This window comes from Mauremys reevesii, linkage group 3, assembly GCF_016161935.1.
Source record: "Mauremys reevesii isolate NIE-2019 linkage group 3, ASM1616193v1, whole genome shotgun sequence".
Classification (NCBI taxonomy): Eukaryota; Metazoa; Chordata; order Testudines; family Geoemydidae; genus Mauremys; species Mauremys reevesii.
In genome coordinates, this window is record NC_052625.1 from 52,634,196 (window position 1) to 52,655,081 (window position 20,886).

Consider the following 20,886-nt stretch of genomic DNA (forward strand, 5'->3'; position numbering starts at 1 on the left):
GGTAAGCCCGCACCCCGAGCCCCCCCAAAACCCAGAGTCCCCTCCTGCACCCCAAATCCCTCATCTCAGAGCCTGCACCCCCAGCCCAGAGCCCTGACCCCCTCCCACACCCCAAAACCCTTATCCCCAGCTCCACTGGGTTGCGGACATCAACAATTTTCTTCAACTGGGTCACCTGAAAAAAAAGTTTGAAAACCACTGCTATACTGGATGGATTCTGCTGTGCTATATAATACTGTTAGTGACCCTAAAGAACACTGTCCATTCAAGGGAAGACAAATTCCTAGACTACTGAAGTGTAAGGACATCCATATTTAAATCTTCCAGCACTACACTAAAGACTGGTTATTAAAGAATGTATGTGGTAGCAAACATTTGGAGGAATACCCTTAACAGCATTGCTGTCTACCCACATTTAGGCCAGTCAGCATTACTGCGACTATCAGACTTTCCACTGTAATTATAAAAATCACCCACTTAAAATGTCAGATACTACTTACTTGGTTCTAGCTTCTTCAGATCCTCCAGCTTAAATTCCTCCTGCGACTGCGTGGACTAGGAGGTTACAAAGGAAGATAGTATTAGGTTTCATTATGCACCGTCTGTTGCTATTGCTATTTCAGAATGGGCATGCAGGGTTGTTCCAGCTTTTGACCATCTGTTCTGAGCTGTTTTCTCTATGGGGTCTCTATGCGAGAGGGTTTTTAGTACAAACCTTTCATTAATTTTGTCCCTATTATTTCAATGTCATTTTAATGATCCTGAAGAGAACAAGTTTATTCCATATTGTGAGCCTGGAAATGAGAAAATTTCAAAACAGCCTAATTAGACTCATTTACACTTTCAGACCTGAGTGCTAAGACTACAAGGGAGGTCTGTCTTAAACCCTCCAAACTCTAGGTGTTCTGAAGCCAGGATCAGCAGCTCAGCTGGGGTTTGGTCCTGCACAGTATGGAGTGCTCCTGCATGTACCTTCAGGCTGGTCTACATTAGAGGCGGGTGTCGATCTAAGATACGCAACTTCAGCTACGCGAATAGCGTAGCTGAAGTCGAAGTATCTTAGACTGATTTACCTCGGGTCCTCACGGCGCGGGATCGATGTCTGCGGCTCCCCTGTCGACTCCGCTACCGCCGCTCGCTCCAGTGGAGTTCCGGAGTCGATGGGGAGCGCGTTCAGGGATCGATATATTGCGTCTAGATGAGACGAGATATATCGATCCCCGATAAATCGATCGCTACCCGCCGATAGGGCGGGTAGTCTGGACGTACCCTTCAATTCCACTTACAGTCGGGGAGTGGAAAATACTCAACACCTTGCAGGAGAGCGCCCACAGAATGCCAGGTCACCCACTGTTCTTAAAGCTTCCATAAGGCCAAATGGGGCCCAAGTTTAAGGATCCACTTGTTGCTGTGCAAGTGTCTCAACAGCGGCTGGGCATGTCACAGGAGAGAGGCTAGTTATATACCATGCCAGCAGAAGGGAGGGGCTGACCAGGCTAATCAGCCACTTTGGTCCCAGACAGGATGCCACAATGTAACTGTAGTGTGTGTATGGCTTCCCAGAATGAGACGGTGGATGAAAAAAATCCTATGACCCTAACCTAAAACAGTATAAAATCCCCAAGTTACTGCCTAGAGAAGTGTGGCTTGCTTGGCATAAGCCGTAGCTTGGGAAAGGATGAGTCAGGAAACACCAGTGTTTGGAGGCTGGAGGACAGTGTCACAAAACAACTAAAATAATTTGTATTTGTTTAAAGGGGCTTCAAATTTCATGTTGGTGCAGATTTTAATGATGAGGTTATAACCCTCTGAACTAAGGCTACAGAGCTAAAGCCAGCAGGGATTACCGGTTCTCTCGCTAGACTAGTTATGTTCTGAGTTTGGCCGCAGAGTGGGTTCAGGCACTTGTCAATCAGGTCTCACGCTACATTTAACCTGGTATGGGTCACAAATGAGTGGGTTGGCTGGTGAGCACATGATTTTGGACAAGTGGCAGTTTCTGTTCAAAGGGCTGTGACTAGGTTAAAAAATAAAGATGAGCCAACCAAGACCCAAGTACCTGAATACTGCTAACTACCCCAAACAGCTCAGTCCCTGCCCGTGCTACACCTGGCTCTGGCTAGTGTTTGAAGAGCTCCCTTTACCACCCATATAAGCAGTTACAAGGAAGACACACTGGAACTGTGGTAAGTTGCAGAGTAACATGAAGCAGCTAACATTGCAGATTATAAATAGCAGCCAACACCATTACAAACCCCATTCTAAGCTGAAAGCACACATCAGATCATGCAGCTTTTGGATGCTCCTTGCTATTTCCCTTCCCCTGTAAGGAAGTTGCACCCAGGGATAATAGGCTGGTTGCAGTCTGTGCTGTGCTCCTCACTCAGCTCTTTGGCCAGCTGCAGTTCAGGGTCAGGCATGCAGCTTCTGAATTCATCCTCTGTCCTACTGCAATGGCTGCTGGGAGAAAGGACCTGCACTCGTTGAGCTTATCCACTAGAAGGTCAGAGGGTGGGAGTGGTTTCTGATTCCACATCACCCTCAGCTCCCTGCAGCTACAGAAAAATAAAATGTCAGCTCTGCTTCCACTTGGCTCTTCAGCCAATGGAGGACAAGGAAAATACTTAGGACTTTTCGTCAACAGATCTCAAAGCACTTGAGTGGTGAGTATTTATGTATTACCCTCAGTTTACAGACTGGTAAACTGAGGAACAGAGAAGTTAAGGTAACACAGAAAATCAACGGAGAGCTGGGAACAAAACCCCGGGCTCCTGACTCCCAGTCTTGTGCAGTCAAGTGTACCATGGAGCCTGCCTCCTCTTCAATTGGTGGGGATGCGCTCTCTTTTGGATAGCAATACAGCTAGCCTTCACTGTTGATTAGGTAGATAAGATCTTCAGCCATCTTAAAAAGTATGTGGCATTAACACAGGCAGAAATTAAATCAAAACCTTGTAGTCTTTAAACATAATCTAGTGTCCAATATGTGTTAAGTCACAAAAAGCAAACAGAGCTTATATTTTAAAATTTTAAAAGCAAGATTTTTCTGCTGTAATTTTGACAAAGGCCAGAGCTACTTTCCTGGCAAGACTGAGTTTGAGGAATTTTTTATAAACCAAATCATATTTAACACACACAGTCCATAAACCATCATGAGGTACAGCCCCTACCTGCATTTTCTGTGACTAACTATTAAATTATTGTTTCACAAGCAGCCAGGATAACAGAAGGGGATTTTACATAACTTGCTCATTAGCTACTGAAAGGGGTGAAAAGGTATAAGGAATAAAAGCCAAGGTCAAAGTGCAGGAAGAAACATCTTAAATTGATTTCTACAAGACCTTATTTAGATGAATAATGGAAGAAAAAACCTACACTGCAGCTCAGCGCCTAAATTCATTTTCTGTCACCCTGTCTCCCATTTTTAGAAGTCCCCCTCACCTCCTTTTTACAGTTAACTCTCTTCCCTTCGCCCTCCAACATTTGTATCTGCACAGCTTCCTCTGGTGGAGTAGTAGTGAGGACATGAATCTATGCAGAGTGAAAACTGCTGAAGTGCTTCCTTAAGGTCTAGCCGGGACAGCATGAAAACAGCTAGTCTTGTGTAAAGTTCACTCCAGTGCTATTTCTGCTCCTGTCTGTATAGCCCCTGTACAAACCACCAGCACTGTCATTTTCTATGGAAGGAATCTGAAGTGACAAGGAACAGGAAACAGGAAGCCTGCAGTTTCGTGCCCATTTAAACCCCATTGCACGCAAATGCCCTTAAGCATTCAGAGGCTTTCAGGCAATTACCTGGTGGTAGAAGTCCCAGCATTCAAAGAGATCGCTAACTTTGTCGGCCAGAAATCATGTCTACATCTGGAAAAGCTTACACATTACCTACTTCCCCACTTCATTCCACTGAAACTTAACAGAGAGAGAAATAGAAACATTTAACTTAGAAGCAAAGTCATTTCCCTGACTGCACAAATCAGATTTCATACAGAATTGTCTTCCCATGTTTTTGGTTGACACTCATTAAAACTCAAAAGAAAAAGAGAGCAGAATAGGATATGGCAGGGGAATACATTAAGTCACTATACCTGCAAAGCTGCACTCCGCAATTCTAGGCATGTTGCAATTTTAGCTATGGTTTTCTGTAAGGAAGAGAAGGAAATTACTTCATTTGTTTGCCAGTTAAAGCTGCATACAACTACATTCAAGAAAACAGCCCCCTTCTTTAAAACAAGCTTACTAACACTTTTTCACATCCCCAAAAATTTGATTGCACAGCAATATTAATATCAAACATTATTTTAATATTTGCATCTAGAAACAATATATACAAGTCAGAGATTGAAAGTGCAATGGACAATATTACATAACCATTGGCAATTGAACTCCTTCCACATAGCTCATCGGTACAAATGTGTCAGTGAATGAACTGCAGACCGGGGCACTGCCTCCCACACCATAAATTGCTTTATAAACCTGATGATTACTCTGGGAGTGATGGAGGACATGTCTGAGAATAAGATCAATGACTTTGAAAATGTGAAATTACTTGTTCCCATTTGCCCTTCCAGGAAAGATTTGTAGATATCCCCCCCCCCCCCACTCCCCCTCTTGATTACAAAACTAAACGAGGACCTGATCCAGAGATGTATACTGATCACCCTTCAGTGGAAGTTGTGGATGCTCAGAATCTCTCAGAAGCAGGTCCTGTTGTACCTTAAGCATAGGTTTGTCTGTGTTTTGCTCTGTGTGTTGTGGGGAAGAATAGAAGAGAACTCCCTTGAACAATAGAAAACCAACAACTTACTGGTCCATATAATTGCAACAGCTAACATATTCTAGGAATAGCAGTCCATATGAATTCAAAGCAAGTCTTGTAAAACTTTTTAGGGTACTTAAACACTGCTAACAATTTCAAATGGGTTAACAATTTCACCCAAATAGAAGAGACCTCTTCAGTTAAAGCTTGTTAGCCATGTAAGATTGCCATTGATCAAGGGTAGGTTGCAATTTTTCCCTTCATATACAGAAGTGATGCACAAGATGCTGCGGTGAGATTACCACAGGTCGAATCCTTAAAAGGCCTCAGTTCATCTAGTTGTAGAGGAAAGAGCCAGAGCCCCAGACAAGACACCATCAGCAAAAAGGTGTCTTTCAATATATTACCTCTCTCATAAAGGCCTTTCAAAGTGGCCAGCTAGAGAAACAGACAATGGTAGAAGGCTTACAAGCAATGATGCAGATAATCTTCAGTGCCACCAGTATAAAAGCTTTCAGGAAGAACAAAGCTTCCACTCAGGTAGGCACTAATGGTCAAGACTACCCATTAGAAGCATTTTGGTGCAAGGGCTACAGTTTTGAAAGTCACAAGATTATTCAGCACCTAGAAGAGAATATCTTGGTAATGATGGAAACTAACTAACTAGCAACAGGTTAACAAAGACAAACAGAAAGGTGTTATATGGCCAATAAGACAAAAATGGTGACTATGATAAAGCTATAGAGAAAAGCAAGTTAAATATAATGGGTGATAAAGCTTCTCAGGTGAAAGTCCAATAAATGCATCTGTTATTGCCTAGTTTAAAAAAAAAAAGTTTAGGTTCCTGATGTAGCAATTTTACTACCTAAAAATAGAAAAGAGGTAATGGGCTGATCTAGTGCTGATTCCAACAGTGTTTAGGTCAATTCCCAAGCCATGCATGTCAGCCAAAAGCCAATACCTACTGCACAGTGATCCTGCCTTCTTGGTTTTAAACATTGCCTCATGAGATGGTGCTGATCTAGGCACAGATTCCTTGTAGTTTATACAGTAACTCCTCACTTAAAGTTGTCCTGGTTAATATTGTTTCCTTGCTACATTGCTGATCAGTTAGGGAACATGCTCGTTTAAAGTGGCGCAATGCTCCCTTATAACATTTGGCAGCCTCCTGCTTTGTCCACTTTTTGCTGGAAGAGCAGCCCGTTGCAGCTAGCTGATGGGGGCCTGGAACCAGGGTGGACCGGCGGCCACCCTATCAGCTCCCCGCTCCCCTAAGCTCCCTGTGCAGCAGCTGCCCGGGAGGCTATCAATTGCCGGGCAGTTCAGCTGTCCCTCCCCCAACTGCCATGTGCTGCTCCTGCCCTCTGCCTTGGAGCTGCTCCCAGGAGCCTCCTGCTTGCTGTGCAGAGGGAGGGGCGGGAAAGTGGGGGGCTAATGTCAGGGTGTCCCCCTCCCCCTGCTCCTGCCCCCCGCTTACCCCTTCTCCATATAGAGCAGGGTGGGGACACGACAGGGGTCTGGAGGAGAGAGCTTGCTGGCTGCAGCTGCTGTCTCAACTTCCTGATCTACTTAAAAAAAAAAATCAATGTACTTAGAGTGGTGTCAGCGTACTTAAAGGGGGCAATGAGCATCTCTCTCTCTCTTCCCCCCACACTCAGGGTGTCTCTCTCTGTCTGCCATGCTGTCTCCTCTCCCTCCATTTGTGCTGCCTTGTAGAGTGTGAGGCTACATTAACAATGTGTTAACCCTTCAGGGTTCAGCTGATTGCTAGTTCATCATTTAGCAGTAAGGCATTCCCTGGGAAATATCTCATCATCTGACTTCACCATCTCAACCAAGCTTCACAATCATCATTACTATGTGCAGTATTAAATTGATTGTTTAAAACTTATGCTGTGTGTGTTTATATATAATATAGTTTGGTGAAAAAAGTTTCCCTGGAACCTACCCCCCCCCCCCCATTTACATTAATTCTTATGGGGAAATTGTATTTGTTTAACATTGTTTCGCTTAAAGTCACATTTTTCAGGAATATAACTACAATGTTAAGCGAGGAGTTACTGTACTATGTTCTATTCTATGCTAAACAGGTTCTTATACCATGTTTAGCACTGTAGTATCTGAGTGCCTTCCAGCAGTGCACTAAACAATGTGCCTAACACAGTGGTCCCCAAACTTTTGAGGGTCATGCCCCTCCCCCCCGAGCCAGGAGTGGGCCCGCGACTCTGGGGGAAGGGGTAAAGGGTGGGGGGAACAAGGTAAGAGGGCCGAAGCTGGGGGTGGGGCTGGGAGCAGGGCCAGGGACAGAGATGTGGCATGGGGTCAAGCCTGGGGGTGGGGGCGGGAGCGGAGCCGTAGCCAGGCTGTGGTGGATGCTGGCAGCCAGGCCAGCAACCAGGTGTGGAGCCATGCCAAGGCTGGGGGTAGGACCAGGCACTGGGCCAGAACCATGACTGGGAGCGCTCCCTCCCTGACCCCTGACCCCCCGAACATTCCTGGGGCACGCCCCACAGTTTGGGAACCTCTGGCCTAACATTTGTCACGTGTTTGTTCTCTTCTCTCCCTGGCAGAGAAGTGTGTGCAGTGAAGTGTTATGTTTTGGATTTTTTTGTTTATAACATATATACAAACACATTGCTATGAGTTTACATTAGAGAAGGCAAAAATCAAAGAAGCGTGCCTTGCACTTCCACTGGAAGCTGGTGAGATTTGTGATGGTCCTTAGTTCTTATGGGAGTTCATTCCAGTCTTCGGCTGGCCCCGAGAAAGCTCTGTCTCTTTTGTGCTTGAATGACATCTGCCTCATGTTAGAGGGAAAACTATGCTTCTCTGCCCTCAACCAATACACATTAGAAATCAAGTACCTCCTGCTCTGGAGTACATTCGAATACCTTAGCATTAAAAAGATTGAGTACCCATGTTCCACACATTCAGTTTAATGCATGGCCTAGTCTCACAGTCAGGGTTGGGTATGGGGGGGAATCAAAGATAGTAGCACTACCGATGCAGCATACTCAACCCCCAGAAGGGAATGTCTGGTATCTCTCTAATCAGTTAAGCAACAGCACTGGGAGTTCTTTGTTGTTGAAAACGACTGGAAAGAGATTGTCCACAAATGTAGGACCTCCAGGATGGGGAGGTCTGAAGTGATGGAGAAAGACAGGACAGAGCTCCCCCTAGGGAGGCAGAACCTCTACATATAAAATGTAATTCTAATATCAATGCAAAGGAGCAGTGAGCACGCCAACTGAGTGTTAAGAAAATGCAACAGATAGAACAGATCCCCCAATTATGCTTCTAGAGACTGAGAGCAATGAGCAATTGCTCTCCCAATTAGCAAGAGGATTGGTACACTAAGAATCTCCAGCACTGTGTGATGTAGGCAAGACATGTAAACATAATTTAACTTCTGCTCTTCCTCAGTTTCTCTCACACAGTATTAATTCACCACCACCCCACCCCTATGCTTAGCAGATCCCATCCTGAAGTTAGATTCTTACAGCTGCCTGGTCTAACCAGCTAACTCCTTGCAGTGGGGCAGATGAAACTGCAAAGTGTGTGTCGTTAGGCTCTTGGGAGTTGAAGAATGATAACACAGCACTAGGAACAGATTAACTTTGGAGAGATTTGGAGTTTAAAATAGAAAAGAACAGGTTTTATATGGAATCTATTGAATTATGGCAAGATACCAGCAGCCATTATTCATAACTATTTTTAAGGGACCACACCCAACCCAAAAGTACAAAATGCAGCTAAACACTATCGTTTTCAGCTGCAACTATCCCATGCAGGGGCTCCTTTTACAGCAACGAAAACACTTAATATCTTATTAGCAGTACTGAAGCTGTAATGAACTCTGATAGTTAGAGCTGTTAAAGATCCAGTTTCAATGTAAACTAGTGTTTAGAAGGGAAAAAAGTCAGTTGATCTAGTAGTCAAGGCTTCGTCTGTACTGTTGTGTGAGTAATGACTCTGCTAACTGTAATGCAGTTTGAGATGTTTGCATAAAGAGAGAGCCTAAGCGAAGTTTGGTTTTCAAGAAAGGTCCAAGTTGTTAGCAGACCAGTAGTTTAATGAGGCATGCTAAGATTATACAGCTGTGCAAGTGTTTCAGCAAGTTATCAGCACACAAAAAATAAGATTTTTCAACACTGCATAAAGCCAAGAATAGTTTTCTAAAAGGCTCATGCAAGCATTTTTTAGTAAGAACCTTGAAAGGTCACATGCATTGTGTGGAGATCTGCACAGGGTGTTAGTTGTTTTCACCCAGAAGAGCAGGCTGACAGACATGGCCAAAACTAAAGAGATCAATTAATGTAATAACAACGGCCATACTGGGTCAGACTAAAGGTCCATCTAGCCCAGTATCCTGTCTTCTGACAGTGGCCAATGCCAAGTGCCCCAGAGGGAATGAACAGAACAGGTAATCATCAAGTGATCCATACCTTGTCGCCCATTCTCAGCTTCTGGGAAACAGAGGTTAGGGACATCATCGCTGCCCACCCTGGCGAATAGCCATTGATGGACCGATCCTTCATGAATTTATCTAGTTCTTTTTTTAACCCTATTATAGTCTTGGCTTTCACAACATCCTCTGACAAGGAGTTCCACAGACTAACTGTGCGTTTTGTGAAAAATACTTCCTTTTGTTTGTTTTAAACCTGCTGCCTATTAATTTGGTTCCTGGCCAATGGAAGTGCGGAGCTGGTACACAGGGCGGGGGGCAGTGCGTGGAGCCCCATGGCTCCCCCACCTAGGAGCTGGACCTGCTGCAGCGTGGTGCCAGGATAGGTAGGGACTAGCTTGCCTTAACCCCGTAGCTCTGCCAACCAGATTTGTAACGGCCCGGTCAGAGCCACCAGGGTCCCTTTTCAACCCGGTGTTCCAGTCGAAAACCAGACACCTGGCAACCCTACCAGGCCCTTCAAGAGAGCTGTTCCACAGGGAGCAGCCTTCCCCTCCCCATGACACACACACACACACCCTTATCTGGGGCAAGGCACTATCCACAAAGTTCAAAAAACCCAGTTTTGCAATCATCTTGAAACAGTGAAGTTCATACTGATATGCAGCATAAAGGACAGCATGCTGTTAATCACAGCCTGCCATAAGTGAGATTACCACCACCTGCTAACCAACCACACCTTCCAACTCAGTCCACAGCAGATCATAAAGCATCTCTTACTAGGTTCTTTTTCTCTAATCCACGCATAATTCTGTAATTTGTATACTGAACTGAGTTGTGTACTAGAAAATTCCATTCCTAAATAAGCTATTGCTCCCATAAACAATACCACAAGTCTTCTCCACATGGCCATCACTCCTAATAAAACCCTGCCCCTTCACAAAATATCACAAGGGTAGCAAAGTCCCGTGTATTACCAGCCGCAGGGTTGGGGAGGTTTATTATACTGAATACACCTCACTAAAATTGGTTTTCAGTGCTGAGAAAGTCTGTTGGAGTTTCCCTTTTTAACAAACCCCCTTCCAGAATTACACTAACATGATGCTGATAAAATATAACAGAACACACACCAAAAACACACTACAACCTTGTTCAGTCAAAAGACTGCAAAGAGTGAAGACTCTAGATCAGTGCTGCTCAACCAGGGATCCGGGCCCCCCTGGGGGGCCATGAGCAGGTTTCAGGGGGTCCACTAAGCAGGGCCGGCATTGACTTGTCACATGGAGCTGATGCCCAGGGCCGCGAGCCTTGTCACCCAGGGCTAAAGCCTGAGCAACTTAGCTTCATGGGGCCCCCTGTGGCACGGAGCCCCGGGCAGTTGTCCAGCTTGCTACCCCCTAATGCTCGTCCTGGCTTTTATATGCAGAAAAACAGTTGTGGCACACATAGGCCGTGGAGTTTTTATAGCATGTTGGGAGGGCCTCAGAAAGAAAAGGTTTGAGAACCCCAGCTCTAGACGACTTTGGCAGTCTCACTTCCCATCAGGTGTTACATGTTAATTTAACATCCTCCCCCACGCACTAGACACATCTGCAGTTCAAGACATTTTACATTCGGACTTTACAAAATTAAATTAATTCCTTGCCAAAGTTCTATAAGTTACTAAAAGGTCACCCAAAAAGAAAAAACTCTGGTTATGAAGGATTCTGGCCAGACTGTAAGACATGAATACTGCACATCAGAATATCTGTCACGTCTAATGATAAACATTTCAGCCATGCTATTTTCTGTTTTCACAGTACCTTATACTTCAAGGGAGAAGAAAAACAGAGGGCTCAGTCCTCTGAGAGCCTTCAAGAGGACTCAAGCAACCAGGACCTTGCAGGATCAAGCCCCCATGGATTGAATGAACAGTAACGTACCTTTTGATCTTCTGTGAACTCTGAGTTGTTGTGTTGAGACTGGGCCTCTTTCTGTAGATGTCTTGCTAATCTGGATGGGGAAAGAGCGGGGAAGAGTATTAAATATTTTCTGTAGATTGGGAACAACATACTGAATCCCATGGTGCTGTCTTCAGAAAACATGTTAGCTAGAAGTTTTGTAGACTGTTGTGCTTGCATATTCCTAACATTAAAAACCCTTAGACTGTGGACATTGTATTGACAAACCCATGATCACACCAGACAGTTAAACAAAACGTACAGGAGATCTACAAAAGGTAAGAGTGGGATTGCATATTTTTATGATGTATAAGGACCACCTAAAACTTTCTAATATGAAAAACAAGCACAACATTTATTTAGAAATACAGGTCTTGTTTACCCTGGATAATTCTGTAATGACTAGAAAACTCCTGAAACTAAAGCATCACGAGAGTCAAATTAATTTTTTGTCTAACTTTTGAACACCTATTTAACTCTAATGACAGACATTCTGGAGAAGAGAGGTCTGTTGAAGATTCAATATACCAACTCCCTCAGTTAAGATGACTGATTATCAAGACACAAGAGGTCTTCCAGAAAAAGCAGATTTTACATCCCTGAGAGATCTAAAGTAAAACAAGCAAACACTTTTCAGAAGCACCTTTCAGGCCTCGTATATATCACAGAGGAGCAAAATGAGGATTTGTGCATGTCATAGTAGAAGGGACTGGCAAAATCACTTGCTTAACAGAAGTGGTCTTCTCATGAAGCTGGAGCAGAACTGGACTTGTTACATTTGGGGATACTTTAGACAACCTGCTGCCTTGAGAGCCCGCCAATGAAGGTGGTCACTTGGATAGGTTTCATTGTACTTTAAATATCAAGTATTAAAACAAGTTTAATATTAATATCTATCATACAATCAAAAGACTGTCACACCGATACAACTGTGTAGCCCCTCAGAATGCAGAAATTAGGAGACCAGAGTTGTTCTCTTGAATTGACCACTGTGACACATTGGGTAAGTCATTTAACTTCTCTGGACCTCAGTTTCCCCATTTATCAAGCACGGGCGGTAATTACCAGTCTCTGTAAAGCACTTTGACCCTTGGTTGGAAAGCACCAAGTGCAAAATATGGATTTATTTGATTTCATCATATTTTAACAAATTGGATATTTTATTGTATAAAATGCTAATTTTCTTGATAAAACTGATAGAGTAAGGCTCATAAAAGCCAATGCCATCTGCTAATGGGCAAGAAAGCATTAACAGGTCTATTTGCTATCATAAACCATGAGAGTCATGGAATTTAATTAAGCCAAGGAAGAAAAAAGCATTGTTACTTATATAGAAGAGAACTTCTAGGAATCTGGGGTATAGCCCTGACAATACCATACACAGGAAGACCTGATTCTTTGAACGAGGGAGCACATTTTGAACTTGTTCCCGGTCCAGCTTTGTGAGTGGCATTTCTAAATTTCCTTTGCTGTTAATTAAAAAAGTTAAAGATACCCAAAGTGAGAACAAAACATTCTGTTTGACCCGAAACAAGGTGGTTGGAGGGGGGGCATTTCTTTTTCCTAGGAAAATCAAAATATTTTTGTTTTGGGTCAATCTGAAATGATTTTTTTTTCCAGTTCAGCCAGCAAACTTAAAAATCTATTATTTGCACAGCTCTATTCATTTACTATTGGAAAGAGGGTGCCAACACTAATCCTAATGGTGTTTTTGTTTAACTTAATGCTTTTCTTATGTGGCTGTTTTTACAGATGTCACATGTTAACAAGACCCTTACTCTCTCTGCAGCTCAGTTTTCTCATCTGTGAAATGGAGACAATGATACCTACCCTCCTTTATAAAACACTGAAATCTATGGATGAAAAACCCTATAAGAGTGAAGTATTATATTTATATGGATGAACTGTTACTTTCCAAAATCTTTTCAGAGGTTAAATTTTTAATCTTGTTCTAACACAGCAACTGACATCCCTCCATTCTAATGAGGTAAGAGATATTAGAGCACAGGTTTCTAATTTAAATTTGGAAACAAGATGCATGAAAAAGCTTTTAGGGGCAGTTTTGTCAAAGATCTATGGGAGAACAAAAACTCATTACACGTTTGCAATAAATTACTTACAAGGATTTATTGGGATTGCATTCCATGTGAACTTGAAATAGAATCACAAACTTTCTTTTAAAAACTCCAATATATCAGCACTTCTGAAGTTTCTGTAGCAGCAGAATTACAGAATTGGGTATATGAAAGGGAAAGGAATCTCTCCCCACAACTGCTTATCATTCTGAAAGGTCATTTAGGAAACTTTTTGGAGGAGAAAAACCTAGAGAAATTCAAAAGCTCATTCTTGATTCATCTCTCGCATGCATACAGTACTTGCTAGTAAGAAAGACTTCATTGGTACCAGATTCCAAAACCCAGGGTTGTGAGTTCAATCCTTGAGGGGGCCACTTAGGGATCTGGGGCAAAAATCAGTACTTGGTCCTGCTAGTGAAGGCAGGGGGCTGGATTTGTCCCTTCCAGTTCTATGAGCGAGAGAGAGAGAGAGACTTATATCTATATATTATATTTTTTGTAAAGTGTCTCTTCCTCAGTAAGAAACATAATATTGAAAAGGCAAAACCTAGTTTTTATAGTAAACACCAATCCCTCTACAAGTTCCAATTTAAAAAACTGTATTTGGGAGGAGGGGGGGAATGGATGACTCAGGAGATTAGAATTGGGATGCAGTGACTTTCATTGTCCTTCCAACCTTGGCTTAGGTCATTTGTGACCAAAAATTGCTATCATTAGATGGCTGTTCAGCAGAGAGAGTCTGATCATCTCAGTCAGATTCCAAGTGAATCTGTTTAACACAAAACACCCTGCAATTTATACCAAGATACTCTTGTTGGCAGTCTCAGTAAAAAAAATATCCAAGGACTGAATGGGCCCTGGATCCCCTCACTCTTAGACATGGTCCTTTCAGAACAGGTTTGAGATACATTGGCAGGAGAATGTGTGGACGAAGCTTGCACTTTTGCTTATTGTATTGGTCCTGTTCTAGGAATAGAGAGACTTGGGCTGTTAGTCCAAACACTAACACACATGGAACATACCTGAACACTGCAAATGTGGTTTGTTAGTTATTCTTGGATTACCTTTAAAATTTTAATTGCCAAAAAGAAAGAAATCGGTCTATAAGCCACATTGTCCTTTTCCCCCATTCAGCATCTACTTTCCTGAATCAAGAACATAAGATTTGAGAGAGAGATTGGATGGATGGTATTTAATTTAGAGTATAAGCATCTTGAGGTGGGGACTGACGTCCTCTGTGTAGCATTGAGTTCCCCAGTGGACCTCTATAAATGAAAAAATAATGCAATGGTCACATGCCAGACTTCAGCATTTGATGACAGCAAGAGCATTCCAGTAGAAAAAACTAGGCATTTTCTTACCACCCCAATTTTTGTTTTTAGATGTTAATGTAGTGCTCATGTAAGGTGTCTGACTGATAACATGTACCGTGGAAACACAGATTTTCTCAAGCCCAGGTCACCCAGAAGGGGCCATTTTTCAGCAGTCAGAAAGTAATTTAATTTACACTGCTCACTGGCAAAATAAAAACAAAGAAGGAAATAAGGATTCCACAAATATGTGAGGGATGTAAATGTTACAGAGGCAGAGTATTTATTTAAGAGTACTACTTGGGGTATAACTAAAAGGAGTGGGATGACATTTTAGGGAGGAACACTACATGTTTTCCCTTGTTGCATAGCAGGAGGAAAGGAGTCCTGACAATTAGATCATGGAAATTTGACAAAGCATTTGAAGGTGTGCTCTAGGGAATGATTCTGCATTTGGAGATGGACTGATAGAAGCTAGAGATGGAAAAAACCTATTTGTTCAGTGATTCTACACTACATTTCAGCTCATGAGGAACGTTTAGGATTAAGGTACAACTCCTCAAGATTGCACTGTTACAAAGCACCTTCAGATCTTGCTATGGGGCACTGGTCTGCAACACACACCCTTGTGGCCCTTGAGTTCATTGTTTCAATCACCCAGACTAAAGTGGTTCAAAATGTGTACCCATAACAGTCTCTATCCCTATATCCACTCCTTTTTCAAGGGTATGATAAATTTTGTACAATGAAATCTGTGCCTTGTAAAATAATCTGAAAACTCATGATATGCTAATCTTTATTGTCCTGGTAAAACATGTGTGGCAACACTGTATGTAGAGTTAAGATGTCTACTGTATGATGTTACTAAGGGCTTGTCTACGCTTGCATTTTTTTCGATGAAACTAATATCACCAAGGAAAAATTGACAAAAGCAAAGTCGCCAAAGCGTGTCTACATTTGCTCCCTCTGTCGACAGATCATGTCCGTATTTGGGGCACCTTTGTCGACAGCGAGAGCAATGGACTGTAGGTATGTATTCCACAGTGCCTGGCGACACCATCCGTCGCTAGGCGTTGTGGGAATGTGGAAACGGAGCGCAGGGCATCCTGGGATGTGCAAAATGTACCATCATGCACCGCTTTATGTCCCACCCCTCCAAAGGTCTCCGGCTTCCTTTCGCGCCGTTTTTCCAACGGTCATTCTTTTGTAGTGCGCGCCAGCATTTGCAATGAGAGAGGATGGATCCCGCACTTCTCTCCTGCGTGCTGTTAGCTGTTGTGAGGACATCGCACATGGCAGCACAGTTACTCACAGAGTTATTCGCAAAGTTAGCAGAGGATGAATTACAGACACCCGAGTGCGATATGGACAGCAGCAACTTATCAGTGCTTTGTGCATTCACAGAGCAGCTGCATATGGTAGACCATTGCTTTTGGGCTAGGGAAACAAGCACTGATTGGTGGGATCACATTGCCATGCAGGTGTGGGATGACGACCAGTGGGTACAGAACTTTAGGATGCGTAAAGCAGCCTTCATGGAGTTATGTACTGAGCTCTCCCCAGACCTGCAGCACAAGGACACCAGATTAAGAGCTGCTCTTCCGGTAGAGAAGCGTGTTGCAATCACTGTGTGGAAGCTTGCGAATCCAGACTGCTACCGGTCAGTTGGAAATCAACACATTCTAATTTTAGCACCAGACCACCTTGCCTCTGAATACATCAATAGGAAGGGATACTTCTCCATGGTGTTGCAGGCATTTCACGGACATCAGTGCAGGCTGGTCTAGAAAGGTGCATGATGCACGCATCTTCAGGAACAATGGCCTGTACAGAAAGTTGCAGGTGGGGACTTTCTTTCCAGACCACAAGTTTATAGTGGGGGATGTGGAAATGCCCATAGTAATACTGGGAGACCCCGGCTTATCCCTTACAGCCCTGGCCCATGAAACCTTACACAGGGCACCTGGACAGCAGCAAGGAGCGTTTTAACAACAGGCTGAGCAGGTGCCGCATGGTAGTCGAATGGGCCTTTGGCTGTTTGAAAGCTTGCTGGAGGTGTTTAAATGGCAGGCTAGACCTTACCGAGGATAATATTCCCATGGTCATAGCCACGTGCCGCACTTTGCATAATCTGTGTGAATCTAAGGGTGAAATGTTTGCTCAGGTGTGGAGCACTGAGGCAGAGCGCTTGGCTGCACAGTTTGAACAGACAGATGCTAGGGTTGTCAGAGAAGCCCAGAGGGCTGCTATTAACATCAGAGAGGCTTTGAGGAACCACTTTGACAATGAGGGGCAGTAACACGTCTGCTTTGGAGTTGCCTCCCTGTTGCATCCATGTACAATTTTGGGGCCCAAGATCCATGCAACACAATGCTTTAGAAGCCTGTTCCCGAGAGTGAATTGACTGCGATACGCTTTTGTAGAACACAGAATAAAAACGCTGTACCATTAAATAGCTTAGCCTTTATTTATTGATAAAAAGGCTAAAACCTCACAACTGTGTGTAGCTCCGGCTATCATTGTGCAAGCTGTGAGGGGGTGGAGTGATGGGGAAACTCAGGAGTGCTGTGAAGTGAAAAGGAATGTGTGGGCATAGAGAGGGGTGGGAAAGAATTGTGCATCTGCTGCAGTGGTGCTCAAACTCGGATCTGCTCAGTCTGCAGCTTTATCAATGACTTGAGCATCTCTGTCTGATCCGCCATAACTTTTATCATCCACTCTGTCACTTGCCTAGCAAAAGCAGCATTCTCTTTTCTGTCCTGCCTTTTGGCTTCCCAGCACCCTTTCCGTTCCCTGGTCTGTCTCTCATCGCACTGTAGAACCTCAAGGAACATGTGTTCTTTGCTGAGCCTAGGTTTTTTTCTTATCAGCCGCAGCCAGTCCGCGGAGGTGCGTGATGTGTTCTTCAAGGTCTGTGCTGAACAGAAGAGGGATTGTTACATTCAGGCAAACGATTGAAACATTTTAGTAAAAAGGGCATTTTGCTAGTAGAAATCACTTTCTCTCTGAGACTCTAGGCAGGCACACAGCTCCGCGAGCACCCCAATCATGGTGAGTTTCGGGAATGGGGGGGAAGATGGTCGTGTGTACGGACGAAAATGTCACAGCTTGCAGGGCAGCTTTGCAGGGAACTCATCCTAAAATTATCCCACACTTTTTCACAAGCAGCCAACCTGCTGGCTGACATCTCCCTGCTGAGGGTGACCAGAGAAACCAGGACTCAGCTGCTGAATGGTTGCGGCTTTCACCCCGGTCTATATGGAGCTCAGCTGAGCCACCGCATTGATCCCAGCTCCAGTGATTGCTAAATGGCATAGTATAGTTTCCTATAACGTGGGAATTAACAAGGCTGCAATCCCATGGAATCTGCGGCAGAGGATTAAGTACCACCTCTTGGAAGCTTTCCAGAGCCTCTCTCTAGAGGATTTCCTGCAGGTCTCGATGTCCATCAATACCCTGTTTCGCGATGCAGATTAGCTACACGGGGCAATGTCCAGCTGACAGAAAACATTACCTGCCTCCCACTTTTCGATTCCCTACACAAGCCACAGCAACTTACCCGGAGTCTCATCTGCTTCTCGCTCCCCACTGAGCACTTTTGGAGTAGAGAAAAGTTCCTGGCTGCCTGCCCCACCCGGCGACCCCACTGGGAGCCCCACATCCTCTTCTAGCTAGACTTCTTCATCCACAATTTCAGCCTCTGGGTTACCCCCTCTTTCAGCTGCATGTGAAGTATCCACAGGGCAATCCGCGATGGAGGTGGGTTCACCAGCAAGGATGGCATTCAGCTCCTTATAGAAACGGCAGGTCTTAGGTGCACCACCGGAGCGGTGGTTCACTTCCCGCGCCTTATGGTACGCCTGCCTCAGCTCCTTTATCTTCGCTCTGCACTGCTGCTTGTCCCGATCATAGCCCTTTTCACACAAGCCTTGAGAAATTTGCCCATGTGTCCCAATTCTTACAGGTCACTCGCAGCTGCTACTGAACAGACTCTTCTCCCCATAGACTGATCAGATCCAACAACTCAGCGGTGGTCCAAGTGGGAGCACGTTGGTGTGATAGCCAGCCATGCTCACCTGGGAAGCTCCTCTGGGAAGCCAGCAAGTAGGAAATGAGATTTAAAATTCCTGGGGCTTGCAAGGGGGAGGAGCAGGTTGGCTGCAGGGCAGTGGAATTCAAACCACTGACCAGAGCGGCAGCATAGGAATTGTGGGATACTTTCTGGAGGCCAATAAAATTAAAAAAAAAAAACAAAAAAAACCTGTGGTGTCTACACTGGCTGTTTGTCAACAATAAAGGGAGGGGAAAAGAAAAGTCTCTTGCAGGGGTGGAAGTTTTTGTCACCAAAAGTAAAGAGGGAGGGAGGTTCGAAAAAGAGACCTAGCAGTGTGTATGCTATCACTGTTGTGTCGCCAAAAGCCATTTTTTGGCGACAAAATGGGCAAGTGTAGACAAGCCCTAAGACATATTCCAAATCTGGGGAAGCAGTTACAAATCAGTTCCTCAGAGACAAAAAGCAAACTGACGCCTCAGCCAGATGTCAGTGAAATCAAATGGACCATCTCCTGGTTAAGTGGCCATTCTTTGGCAGGAAAAAGGGGGTGAGCAAAAAATTTACATCTTTCCCATTCCCACAGACTGTCTCCCCTGAACCCCAGCTGGAGATAATTCTCAAAGAAGAGGAAGAGGTATAAGAATGGGGAACAGATGCCCCAAAATGTCCTCTCTTTCTCAATCCACGGCAACCACAACATCTGAGGGGAAAAGTAACAGCTTTGGACTGATGGAGGGATCCTGTCTGAAAGGAATTCTGCCAGTAGGACTACTGAAGCATGTGGTGAGAGAGACCTTTTGCTTTCTAGCTTGTTAAGAGAGATATTAATTTACTTTAATTTCTTTGTAACCAATTGTGACTTTTATGCCTCATTAATTTGTAATCACTTAAAATTTATCTTTCTGTGGCTAAACTTTCTTTATCTAAACCAATGTGCTTGGATTGAAGTGTTTGGGAAACTCCATTTGAGATAATGGGATTTGTGCATATAATTTTCTATTAATAAAATGACAGACTTTATATGAGCTTGTGTTGTCCAAGAGAGGGCCGGGCAGTACAAGGGGCAAGTCTGGGACTGAGAATTTGCTGGTTTGCTCTGCAATGTAATTAAAGAGTGGCTGGCCATACACTCATAATATAGCTGGGAGTACTTACCTGCTATAGGCTGTATATGAGTGGACCAGGAGTGGTTGCTCTCACAGTGAAGCAGTGTAAAAGGCACCTCAGGTTAGAGAATTGAGGGGACACAGCTGTTCAACAGTCCAGATTATACCTTGGGTAATGCCACAGATTCCCTTTTGTGGGGTCTGATTTATTAAGTCTTTCTACAAAGTGTAACTCAGTTTAGTAGTCGACCCAGTTCACACCCATTCCGGGTCCACATAACAGTCCTGGTCAGCTTTCTTGCCCCTGTTCAGGAGGCCCCTTTATGGAGTTGGGGTTGTACTCTAAACAGTTACTCTCTTATGCCAGGAATCCCCTGCTTTCCTCCCTGGAGGTGAGGTGTAACTTAGGCCAGCTGTAGGGCATTAGCAAGTTTCTCCTTCAGCTGCCCTCTTCTCTCTAATTAGTCCTCAGGCTCAGAGAGTTCAGCACCAGCCTTCTCCTGCTGGTATGTGCCATGCTGTGAAGGAGGAGGCAGCATATACACTATCTTCCTTCTCCCAGCTTATCCCCAATGGGTGAGGGGAGCCTTGACCCCTTCCCCCCATTACACCACAGTCTGCAATGCTCCTGGCCTTGGGTCCTTAAAGAAACAACTGATTTTCTCCAAAACACTATTAATTCCCAGGACTGCTTCCTCTCTACCAACACCCTCTTCTTTCCTAGGTCTTTGCAATCATCAAAACCTTCCAAAATCTTAATGGGCCATTTCAGGTGACACAGGTTGGGCTAACCCCTAGGCACTGCCACCCATAATGGGTAGACTACCCCATCCCAGATCCTTAATCATTATACAAACGTCACTGGAACAGGGATTCATGGAGATGCTCACTCAAGTTGGATGGGGAGGTGGAGGGGCAAAATATATTCAGAGCAGCACCAAACACATTAACCTTTTTTTAAAAAATGAAGCAAGCAAGGTACATGGGGCTTTAATTTTTGCTCTAGGCAAACTGGGAAACTAATCCCTTCACAACCTGGAGCCACTTTCACAAACCAGTACTAAACTTGGTTTTGTTTTGTGCTTAAAAAAAACAAACAAATAAAACTACTAGCTCTACGCTATACTGCCAGTAGAGGAAACCTGGTTTAAAGAAAGTAAATACAAGCTTTATAGCAGCAAATAGACCCCTCCCTTCCCCCCAAAGGTGATGGGTCTAGGAGGAGAGTAGCAGCTGGTGCA

The 20,886-nt window shown here is 44.2% G+C and overlaps 1 protein-coding gene across 1 annotated transcript in view; it reads right to left on the minus strand.

The window, feature by feature from the left end:
• The window catches only part of AIDA (axin interactor, dorsalization associated), a 51,096-nt gene that overhangs the window by 26,107 nt on the left and 4,103 nt on the right, over positions 1 to 20,886 (minus strand). The window contains exons 2-4 of the mRNA XM_039528999.1: positions 11,083 to 11,152; positions 4,085 to 4,138; positions 501 to 555 (exon numbers count right to left, since the gene is read on the minus strand). Coding sequence (XP_039384933.1) covers positions 501 to 555; positions 4,085 to 4,138; positions 11,083 to 11,152 — 179 coding nt within the window. The remainder of the gene's footprint in view (positions 1 to 500; positions 556 to 4,084; positions 4,139 to 11,082; positions 11,153 to 20,886) is intronic.